Here is a 12,316-nt window from a genome sequence, read left to right as displayed (position 1 = left end):
CATCTGCCTTTAGTATTTTATTGATTTGATTGCAGTGGGTTTATGGGTTTTGATGGTCACATTTGGACGGGAGTGCTCTAAGCGCCCCGAGCTGAAAATTGTTGAACATATGAGCAGATAAAAGAACTACATTATTCTAATTCGTCTTTGATTTATCTGATTTGGTATTAAAGTTTAACATTAGCTTTTTTAGTCACTACTGTGTCTTTTTAATGACTAGCTGAGGTTTAAAAATGGAGCCAGCCTCAAATTAGTACGCATTCAAACACTTTTTCTTTTACCAGCTGTATTCAACTTGCAGGTGCAGCTATGTGGCTTTTATCCTGGATACAGTGTTTAAGTCATGGATGTTTAAAGTTTAACTTCTTCATATGTCTAATATTATAGTTGACTTTTCATTCAGGAAGAATGACGCTGCGCTGTCAGTACGCTTGTCCATGTTTGTGATTGGTTGAATGCTCCATATACCACCCCTTTCATGTGAACGCGCACCTAACTAGATAGGACACGGCTGGCTTGAGCGATCCACTTGATAACCCGCGTCGTAGTACCATTTAGCGAGAGCGCGTATGTTTTGGATTAGGCCAACCGGCTAACTCAAACATATCCAGGTTAGGTTTAACCAGTTTCGTATTACAGGCCTCTGTACTAGTACGAAGCCTGTTCCACATACCGTGGGTATCTTGGAGTGATCTGGTTTAACTAACTCTAATCCCGAACATATCCTGCTCCGGAGCAGGATAGGTGTTCAACCGAAATTACAATGGAGATTAACCCCAGTAAGAAGTGAACCAGCGTTGTTGGACCAAAAACCCAGTTAACCCTGAAGTTACCTCGCTAACCCCAAATCTTGCTTCGTAGAACAGGCCTTTGGTTTGACAGATGACTCAGCACAACAAACATACAGTTCAAATTTTTCAGGCTTTAGAGAAACTAATTTTATTTGTATCCTCTTCATTAGAAATCGAAACAAACAGCATAGACATTTTAGGTCATATTCATTATGAAACTCAACAACATGTGTTTTAAGTTGCGAAGCCTCATACTTATCACAGCAATTGAAATCTATTATCTATAATGAAAGTAAAGCACCTACCGATAAAAACATCACAATGCAGATGGATATAAAGTTCAACTTAATTTCACAAAATGTTTGATATAAACCAAATAAAAAAAGTCTAACCATTTTTTTTGTGCAGGTCTATATTTGGTACAGGTGTGACATTTAAACCCACAGGTTAAACAACGTAAGTGGGGAAGCATACAGTATTCAATTTTGTTTTCGCATTGCTTCACTTATCTAATAACAATGAATTCGCACAAACAGTAAAATGAATATGGTAAAATACTAGATTTTGCTGAAAAAAAAAAAAACTCAATTAGTGAAACAAAGGTTCCCTTTAAAACATGCACCATGCACTCATTGCATTTGCTTTTATTAACAGAGTCTAAATAGTGTAAAAACATATAGCTACTTTTAGAGGGGCAACAATTCAGTTCTTCTAGTCTCTTGAATAGACGTCCAACACGAGTGAAATTAACCTAGTATCGGCACTTAGGCTAAGCCTGAGCTGCACCAATACCAAAACAAGTAACAAGGACAATGACAGGTGTCAACAGAGCATTATTTTTACTGCATTTCAAAGTACCTGGAATGAGATCATAGCATGTGAGGGCAGATAACCATCCACATTGGAATCTACTCGTTGACTATTATGGTTTGTAAACTGTATAGTAATCTTACTGCCCAAACGCTTTACATACAAAGAGGGCGGATTTTTGCCTTTGATATTACAAATGACAAGTAATGTTTACTTTACATTTTCAGTGATTCCAATGGCACTTAGGCTATCCTACCCACTAAATATCAGACAGCTCGCACCTGGCTGTATTGGACAAGGATTAGTATGCATATCTTGCCCGATCGGCACCGGGATCCCGCAGATGGTCATAGGTAGAACTTCTTGGTAGTGCGGGGACCGGAGAAAGGCGTGAGCGCTCATATGCATATCCACCTGCCTCGATAGGGACTCTCCGAATCGGACTCCGGTCACGTGCGTAGTATGCGGAGACTGGGGCTGGTGGATGAGGGAGGGGAGGACACTCGTATGGGTCGAGGCTAGAGGGGGGCAGACGTTCCCGCATTAACGCTGTGGAAGGCGTGGATGGAGCTGGCAACGGGACAGTGCGACGTTCCTCAAAATAACTGCCGCCATAAGAATTGACCCTGTACCTCTCGTAGTAGTCCACAACCCCGTACGGGTCCCTTTCGTCGTAAGGCGACCGCCGCATCGGGTAGGGTGGTACCGCGCCATAGACCGAGCCGTTGCTCCTGTATGCCGCCTCACTGCCATACATCCGAGCCATGCTATGTTCAGGAACAGCGCATATGCCATAATCTGGATGCGGCCCGTATCTCATTGCACTCTCGTAGCCCGAACCCCTTCCGTACCCTGCCATGCTGCTGCTGTGACCAGAACCCCGGGAATAACCATGCACAGGAGCATAGCCGCCAGCATAATCTGGATCGCCACTGAAGTCCGGATAACCCCGATTGTGAGCACGCCCGCCAAATCTCGAAGTATCGTATCCATCAGACTTTGGCTCTGAGCCGTTTCTGTGGTATCCGTTTTGGTCTAGAGGGCATTCTTTGGACCAGTGGCCTTCCTGCCCGCAACGATAACAACCCGATCTGTCTCCCATTCCCGGCGCAGTACGCAGGCGGCTAGTCGAAAGCTTCACGCTCATCAGTTTGCCTTGAAAAGAAAAGACTCAATAAAGACTTGTGCCAGCATTTATTTAAAATATATATATTAGACATTTCCTGCCTGGCAAACAAAGTCTCCTAATCCTAGTCAGTCATAAAGCTTGCAAAATATTGTAATTAAAGCTGAAATCCGTAACTTTTCACACATTCTTACCCCCTTGCAATGGCGAAAGGGAACTTTAAAAAAGCATCGTGTTATAATGGAAGGTTAAATGTTAGATTGCTATTTGAATCAGCTAGTGCTTAAACACAGCTCAAAGGATTCTTTCCATGTCTGGGTAGCAAAGAGTGTCCATGTGACAAAGATGTAATCATATGCATGTGCAACCGGAAATCAATGACACCGCGGTCAAACGTGACCTGTGTGCGGAAACCAAATAAGGGAAAACAGGACCGCACGCTCATCTGTTCTAGTATTCACCCGGCCCCTAATGGGCCTATGCCATTGAGTTTGATTTGTAAAAATACAGATATGCTTTGTTATTCATTACTTGCATTAACATCCAGTAAAGAGGTGATTCTACAAGGCAATCATAAATTCCAGTAGGTGCCCACGTGTTTTAGAACAATCGAGCATTACGAATGCCAGCTTTAAAATAAAAAGCGTGACCATACTTTCTTCAACTTCTCTTCCTTTTTCACTCTTCACTTACCTGTGGGTATGTTTGTAACTTACCTATCAATTCACATATTGAAATATTCTTGATACTACATATATATGGTTAAATCCCCATTAATCCCACCCCAAGAGTTCACCTTTAAAAGCTGTGTTGTCTAAATGATTAATGACTTCCAAGGCATCCTCCATCCGGTCCATGTGAACAAAAGCATAGTTTTTTACTATGTCACACTCTAACACAGAGCCAAACTCTTCAAACTTGGCCCTCAACTCCTGGTTGGTACAGGCAATGTTGCCAACATGTAGTTTAGTGGATCCTCTTGACTTGCCACGGCTCATTTCTACATTCATGGGCTGGCCATTTAGCTCATAATGGTGGAGGTTGCTGATGGCTTCTTCCGCCTCCGCTTTGTCATCCATGTGCACAAAGCCGTAGTTCTTGACAATACTGCATTCTCCAATCTTGCCATATTGGGAGAAGAGAGAGCGAAGTTCTTCCGATGTTGTGTCTGGTGACAAGTTCCCGATGAATATTTTCACCATTGTGGAGCTCCCACGTCACTAAGGGTAAGGGAGAATAAGATATCAAGGTTACTGGTATCACAATTATATTTACTTTGACATTGACCAATTGATTTAACCTAATTCAAGTGATAATTAATCATACTAACTAGACCATCACAAGATGAACTTTGACAACAATGAATGATCAATGGATATATACAGATTATTTTAGTTCGTCAAGACATATTTTGTGGGTCAGTTTTGTTTAACCAATGTTAATGGCATATAATATTGCAAAACAAAATAATATTCTGTTAGTAGTAAACGTGCACCGCCTCTATCACTGTACCCAGTGGTGTAAAGTAACTAAGTACACATACTCAAGTTCTTTACTTAAGTACAATTCCGTGTATATTCCATGTGTAACATCTGTGCATCTTCTTATTCCGTTGCTGCCCGGACACATGAATTTCCCTACGGGGATTAATTAATGTCCATCTTATCTTAATTTATTTTATTTGAGGTACTTTACTCGAGTATCTCCATTTTCCGCTACTTTGTACTGCAACACCACTATACTTCAGAATGTTGTACTTTTACTCCACTACATTTATTTAATACCTTAAGTTACTTTACAGATTTTGATTAATGCTATAAAACATAATCAACACTTAAATAAGAATTTACTTAACACTGGACTAAATTCACAAACTACCCAGCAGTAAATAAATAAATACAAAAAAGTTCAACCTTTACCAGCTATAATAAACGTATTAATGCATCCATAATTAAAATCACAACATATTTTTTTATATATCTCGAAATTGGCCATATGCATAATGAGTTATTTTACTTTTGGTAAATTAAGGACTTTCAATTGTAAGAGTATTACTACATTCTGGTACTTTTACTCCATCTTGTATTTTCTTGTAAGATCTTCCACCTCTGACTGTATCCAGTTCTCTTCATATATCCATGGTTCAGGGCCCCAGCTGTGAGTTCAATGCTTTATGAAAAAGTGCATATCCTCAAAAGAAGAATTATTAGTAAATATGTTCGTCTGTAGAACACAGTGTGGATTTGCATTGCTTATCTCTTGCTTGTATAGAAAGGCCTACCTTTCCAGCTCTGGAATTACTCCACAAAAGGGACACTTACACATCACTCTCCCATTCACAGCAAACCGTGTATCTACATCTTCTTTCGTTAGCTGCTAATGATGCTAGCCGAGTTAGAAACATAGTGGCATAAAATGTATTTCGTATAACGCTAGCTAAATCATCATATTTGATTTAAATCATAAGCAAGACTTTTAACATGCAGTTTTAACCAAATGTCTTGTCTAAACACGTGGTAGGTTAAACGTTAGTCCGTAAACTAGCTTAGCGTATCCATACATTTTACAAAACACGCATTTGATACCACTGTTTAGCCTAGCTAGCGTCAGTCTGTGTATTGGACAGTTTTGATTACAAATAAGCCTTTAGATAACGTTCAATATGTGATGTTTACATTCTTACCTATTTAAAACTGCGATGAGCGTCTCTTCCCTCGGAGAATGAATGACGATTGAACCCTTTACGACTGACTGACGTTAGCAATTCATGAGCAAGCAAACACCATAGCAGGATCAGGCAGCTAACTCTCAAAGCAAGGAGAGACTATCGTTACAGCGCCAAATGCTACGCCATCATGTTGATATGAGACAAGACTTCTTTTTTTTTTTAAATATTGGAGTGAAAATAATAAAAACGCCAACAAGTAAATCACATATCACTAGTGATGTGATAACCCTATAATTCCCTTTAAAAATATAAATAAAAACGGTGTATCTTCTAATACTTGACAGAACAGCCCCTTGTTTAAGAAGAGCAGCCCATAATCACAGTTTACATAAATGTGAATAACAGATTAGCATTCTTTATATTAACAATCTGTTTTTAGCCTACCTATACATATATGTTACCCTCTGAGGGTCCTAAACCCCAGGCTTGTTAACATTAATGTAAATGTTGCATTGTTTTTACCCTGGTCCGACATTAATATACCCAATGGTTGCTACTTAATAACAAGCAATATTTGGACTTTTGAATCCATGTGAGTCAGTATGTGGATTATTAGTTTCTCAAATTGGTATTTCCACTACATACTAAACCTGACAACATTAAATCGGGTTTTAAAGAAAGAACTGAAAGAAATGTCACCAAAAACAGTTTTGGTTTATTCAAAATTATATTCATTTTAGATGTAGGCTATGCTAGTACGTATACAGCTAGTATGAAAAATACAAACTGTAAAAAGCACCAAAGGCACCTTCCAGAGAACACAAGTGCTGGTTATACTAGTATGGACACAAAAAAACATCCATCCCAAATAAAAGTAAGGAGATAACAGACTATTCTGTGTTGGCAAAGTGTGCAACATTACATAGACAGAAAGCATACACAAAATGTTATGTAGTTGCACATTGCATGACAGCTGACTTTTTGTATGGTGTCCCTTGTTATGAAATGTTGACTTCAGATCAACAGACACTTCATAAGTGTTATCAAATGTGTAAATTATATATTTTTTAGAAATTGATTAAAACTGGAAGAAAAATTAAGCTGGAAGGTTTGAGATGATCTGCTTACCATAGAAACTAACTCAGTGTCACAATTGGAGTTGTCAGTTGCATGGATATGGATGTTTTTCTCTATTGTGTTCAATGTGAATCTCAGTAACACAGCACATTTAACAAACACCAACTATCATCATTTGGGTACAAACATTAATCTTTATCCACATCCATATAAGTGACTCAGATCAAGTCTATATATCTTGCCATTGGCAAGATTCTGTACTACAACAACTGATGAAACATCAGTTAACCCTCATTCCATTCAAAAAAGGTAGGTACATTTTGATATATTAAAGAAACATAAACACTTCTTCTAAACAAGAAACAGGAGCCAAACATGTACTGGATTTAACAATTCAATTAACGTGAGGAAGAAACACAGGTAAGAAAAAAAGTCAGCTAATTACTGTTAGATACATCATTAATGTAAAATGGTGCAGTCAGTCCTTATTGAAAACAGGTTATGTAAATGTGATTGAAAGGACGATTCATCTGCGGGCAACTGGCATCTCAGGCGCCTGGAAGATGCCGACACAATTTCCAATATAATAACCGCAATTCTTATCTTCGAAGCACACACGACTGATGGAATCACGTAGCTTCGAGAAATGACGGCAGAGGAAGAGTCCTGGAGTTCACAAACAGACCTGAAAGAGAGCAAATACCGTTTTTAGACAAAGGGTTCAAACTAGGGCATAAAGATGAACCATACTCAAATAAAAATTGCTGTGTAGTAAAGAGGTTAAGGCTTTAGTAACTTAAATATATTTAGAGCCGTTGTGTGCACTAGCTTCTGTATTTGTTCAAATTAAAAATTAAAAACAAAAAAGATTTTCATTATCCTTAAACCTTATTTGACTCTGCCATTATCAGCACCATAGCTTAAAAGGAATCAGTATCTTAAAAACCAAGTTACAAAGCTAATTGTGATCTCAGTGCCCACTGACTGGTAACGTTGTACAGTAAAGTGGGCCTCTGTTCAGAGAACAGAAGTAGTATCATACAATGTCACGTTGCTCACCTTGGCACCCAGTCTTCAGTAAGGCGCATAGCGTGGTGTGTAATTATCCCTGGGTCTGGGGGCAGAGTAGGAGCTTCTGGTGGCCGACACCGGGGACAGCCGTGTTCGCTCGTAGGCGTAACCTGATGGGGAGACCGGCACCCGTCTGATCGGGCTGCGGTCTCGTGCGTAGTATGCTGCAGCCGATGGCGAGGGGGGCAGTGCCCGACGTTCATACGCATCTATACTGGAGGAGAGCTTTGAGAAGGAGGAAGGAGGGGGTGGGGGAGGAGGAGGAATATAGGACATTCGGCGACCCTCAAAATAGCTTGAGCCGTATGGCCGATCTCTGTACTTCTCATAATAGTCGACACTGCTATAGAGGCGGTCGCGGTCATACACTGATGACCTCTCGGCGTAGGAGCTTGGCGCTCTGCTTGCGTACCGCTCCCCCAGCTCAGGGCTGTAGCCGCTGAGCCTACGAGGGGGAGGCGGCAACCCACCCATGTAACTAGAGCGACTATACGCAGAGCCACTCCTGTATTCAGCTGGAGGGGAGGGCATCTCATAGCTGCCCCTGCCATAACTCGGGGGACTGCGTGGGGGGGCCCGGCTGCTGTGACCTCTTGAGCCTTCACCGTGGCTACCGTTCCGACTGACTGGACAATCTTTCGACCAGTGACCATGTTTCCCGCAGACATAGCAGCCGGTATGTTCTCCCATTCCTGGGGCCGTGCGCAGCCGACTGGTGGACAGTTGTACGCTCATCAGCTTGCCTTGTAAGGAGAGAGAAGACACGCATGAGACCGAGGATTTCTGACACGAAAAAGGCTCTTACCGACTATTAAACACGCTAAATGCATTTTACCGAAAATCACTGAGCAAAGCGAAATAACCTTCCGCGCCAGGTGCAGGAGATTTTATGCCAGAGCCTATTCACCAGTAACACTGCCACTGGTTTCACAAAAGACACCGTCAAAATTACAAGGGATCACTTTCAGTCCACATGGTCAATGTTGGAAAAAAAGCCAGTGGATTTTACTTTTCATGAGAGCGGTACAGCGACAGATCAGAATCCAAATTTGTTTTTATAGACAGCAAAGACAACTAGCTCTCCCCTGCCAAAGAGTTCACCTTTGTAGGCCGTGTTGTCCAGCTTACTGATGGCATCCATGGCGTCCTCCATTCGCTCCATGTGAATAAACGCGTAGTCCTTCACTATGTCACACTCTACCACCGTACCAAACTCTTCAAACTTAGCCCGCAGAACAGGGTTGGAAACCCCCTCGCCGAGGTTGCTGACATGTAGTTTGGTGGTGGACTTGGGCCTCCCTTTGCTCATCTCAACATTCATGCGCCAGCCATTCAGCTGGAGCTGGTGGAGGTTTCGAATGGCCTCCTCTGCTTCAGAAATGTTGGACATGTGTACGAAGCCATAGTTTTTGACAACGTCACTTTCTGTGACTTTTCCATACTTCTCGAAGAGTTCTCGGAGCTCCTCGGGTGTAGTGTTGCAGGCAAGATTGCCAATAAACATTTTAACCATGGTGGTAGTTCTGTGTATCCTGGAAGAATTAGAAACATGTGTCAGTTACTTCTGTTTAACCCCAATCAATGTAATGTCAACAGGGTTGTCAGCACTAACTCTCTGTCAAAAGGAAAGTGATGTACTTAATAAATACACTTGGTTGCCAGTTTCTTAGGTAAATCTAGCAAAAACTAATGCATTAAAATACAACAGACCAGCAATAAATCCTTACTTTATGGAAGTAAGTATTTTCATTTTATGTTTTTCATTACAATCATTTATTGAATATTGATCTGATGTTACTTAATTAATTGTTTTATGTTAAATTGCACTGTTGAGGAACCTGCGACTTAAGTTTTTCATCATTACATAATTTCACCATAGTTGTGTATATGTTTGACAATAAACCTTTGAATCTTAAAACAAATACGAAATGGTGTGCTCAATTTTATCCAGTGTGCCATCGGATTCTAAAAATCTAAATACAACAATAACCATTTTTTGTCTTTCTTTGATCTGTAGTTTAGTCTTTTTCAATTTGTACCTAAAACATGTATGATTTGAGGTAACAGGTCAATCGTTTGGCATAGGGCTTATTTTAAATAGTCATCATGTAGGTAAATAAGGTTGAACTCTGTTAAAAAAAACGATTGCCGTTTGGTGGTTCAGATGTATATTATGTGACTGACAGGTCTGTTACATTATATGGACAATATTAACTTACATCCTTAATAAACCAAAAAAGGCGACAAACCTACAATATTGAAGAATGTGTGTCAAAGTATCCTATCAATGAATTCCGTGCACTTGTATGGCACTGGTGCAAACTATCCAAGCACAGTGGTTGAAAAATAATTCAGATTCTTTACTTGAGTAATGAACAAATACTACATTTCAAGTTATGCATTGAGAATGGTACTTAAGTAAGTATGTAAGTATGATTAGGAACATGTACTCAAAGAATAGGGAGTACCAAGTACACATTACAATATACAAATTAAAATATGTTAATATTTTTTAAATAAATATTCACATTTAAGAAGCTATAATTGTGAAATATTTTTTAATAAAAAACTTCTGAGCAAGATTGCTGGCAATTAATTTTCAGTTGACCCACTCATGGTCTTAGTTGCTTAAATATAATATTGGATGGTTTAATCTATACCAAATAATCACATTTTAAAGGTTTTGCATAAGTATTTAGTGTCAAAATTGGAAAAGTAACTAGTAAATTAATCCGTTAAATTAATGTAGGAGAAAAAAGTTCGGCGTTTGGCTTCCGAAATGTGGTAGAGTAGAAGTATAAACTAGTGCAAAAATGAAAATACTTGGGTAAAGTACCATAAATGTGTACATACATACACACACACTTCCGCCTAATCTAAATACACAACAGTGTTTACAAGCTCTGAAAGCTCGCGTGTACACTTGTGATACAGTATTCGCCTTAAAGAAGGAGTTTTTAAACCTTGCATGCTACTTTATTATATGTACCAACTGTGGGTAGTTTGATTAAAAAGGTAATAGATAAGCCTAACGTCAGCAAACAAGTCGTGCTAGCTGGCTAAGCTAGCTTGCTAAAAATAGTTATTAAGCTTTATTATTCTTCGCAGAGTATCTAGCATGACGCTACAGCCTGAACTACTCGCTCGGTTTTAACATACTACAGTAGTTATAATGTTCATTGCGCAAGTCTTCCATGCTCGTTCATGTATCAGTGTAATGGCGTTCTAATGTTTTCGAAAGGAAGGCGTATGGATTCAGAAAGCTAACATATTAGCTGAGCTAGCTAACAGCTTACTTGTTAAAGTATGCCTGTTAATTCAGCAGATATCCTTTCAGAACACATATAAAACAACGCTACGATGTCAGGGTTTCAATACCAACTTAAACAGTTAGTTTACCGTTTCAACCATATATTCTATAACTCACCAATTATACGATGTAACTTAGGCCTCGACCCTAATGAATGAAAAGTGAAATGGCGGCTCAGCTTCTCCCGTCTGTATGTCTCCCTGTCCTGCTCATGGTCCTTCTCATTACCGCCACCCACCGAGTGGAAGTATGTACTGTAACCGAACATATTCTACATAGCCTATTACTACAGAATACAACAATACTTGTTCTATATCTTTGAAAACCTAGTGTCAAATTGAAATTGGGCTTTCTTGTTTAGGATGCAGAGCTGCAACCAATTCGCATGGCAAGTATGGTTGTCCAATCATACAATGCAGTGTGTAAAGAAGAAGTAAGTAAGCCTACTGTAAATAAGTAGCGACGTACTGTACTTAAATACAATTTTGAGGTACTACTCTACTTGGGTATTTCAAGAATGTTTTATATCGTGTTCTTTTACTACATGTAATTAATACCTTTTGTAGTGGAGATTTACGGTACGTCCACACAGCAGCTTTAAAAAAAATCTTCCAACGCTTCTCTGCCCATTGACTTTGAATGGGGATGACGTCACTTTGTCTGGCTTTTCGCCGAACTGCATTGTGGGGAAGCAAAGCGAAGATTTCCAGGGTTGCGTTCCGATAATCCAAAAATTAGCTCCTAAATTCTAATCCTATATCTCCTATTCCTTGACCTCTGAGTGAAACGTCACGAGGTTAAGGGATAGTGGATAGGAGAATTCAAAAGGACTTAGGAGAAGAGACTGTGGTACTTTAGAGAATCCGAATGCACTTTCACTATCTGACGTGTTTATGATTGTGTGCGTCTGCTGCTGTGGTGAAACTATGGAAACTACAGTGTTCTATACAACGGACTACAACATGGATGTTTAATAAGAACGAGGGACTACTGTAAACTCATCTAGAGACTCTGCACCGTGCTCTGATGCTGTTGTTTTATGCTTTATGAACGTGGACAACAGAGAAACATATTCTTCGTGACCAAAGTTGTAATTGAAATAAAAAAGGAAAGTGAAATTTATGCTCGTCACCCTCTCCCTCCGGTCCACATTAATACAAATGATCCCAATACGTATGATTGTATGAAAATATCTTAAAATAAATACACATTTATTTATTATAAACGTTAGTCCTTAACATCTATCAAGGTGTATATCACCATTCAAACATCTTTTAAAAGTTGAACAAACTCCACACAGCTCAGTGAAATGTTGACTTTATTTGATCATTTCAGTAAAAACTAACGTTCATATTTCTCTTTTTGATTATAATACTGATGAACGTTCAAAACAAAGCACTTTGGCAAGTTACCACATACGTTTTAAAATGCTTAATAAGCACCGTAACTTTCATGATATAACT

General features: G+C 39.5%; 2 protein-coding genes across 2 annotated transcripts; both read right to left on the bottom strand.

Moving 5' to 3' along the window:
* Positions 1-889: 889 nt before the first annotated feature.
* On the bottom strand, positions 890-5,545 carry LOC104952189 (RNA-binding protein 4.1-like). Its single transcript, XM_010778959.1, has 3 exons — positions 5,411-5,545; positions 3,524-3,947; positions 890-2,756 (listed from the first exon to the last, which is right to left on the bottom strand). Exons 2-3 carry the CDS (start codon positions 3,927-3,929, stop codon positions 1,903-1,905), a joined length of 1,260 nt encoding a protein of 419 aa, XP_010777261.1. The 5' UTR covers positions 3,930-3,947; positions 5,411-5,545; the 3' UTR covers positions 890-1,902.
* Positions 5,546-6,084: 539 nt separating this feature from the next.
* On the bottom strand, positions 6,085-11,063 carry LOC104952188 (RNA-binding protein 4.1-like). Its single transcript, XM_010778958.1, has 4 exons — positions 10,971-11,063; positions 8,645-9,075; positions 7,532-8,286; positions 6,085-7,157 (listed from the first exon to the last, which is right to left on the bottom strand). Exons 2-3 carry the CDS (start codon positions 9,054-9,056, stop codon positions 7,547-7,549), a joined length of 1,152 nt encoding a protein of 383 aa, XP_010777260.1. The 5' UTR covers positions 9,057-9,075; positions 10,971-11,063; the 3' UTR covers positions 6,085-7,157; positions 7,532-7,546.
* Between the last annotated feature and the right edge of the window lie 1,253 nt (positions 11,064-12,316).

Source organism: Notothenia coriiceps, unplaced genomic scaffold (assembly GCF_000735185.1).
Source record: "Notothenia coriiceps isolate Sejong01 unplaced genomic scaffold, NC01 NC01_scaffold00019710, whole genome shotgun sequence".
NCBI classification, from domain to species: Eukaryota; Metazoa; Chordata; class Actinopteri; order Perciformes; family Nototheniidae; genus Notothenia; species Notothenia coriiceps.
Note: the sequence above shows the minus strand (reverse complement) of the source record. Positions and strands in the feature narration are given on the sequence as shown.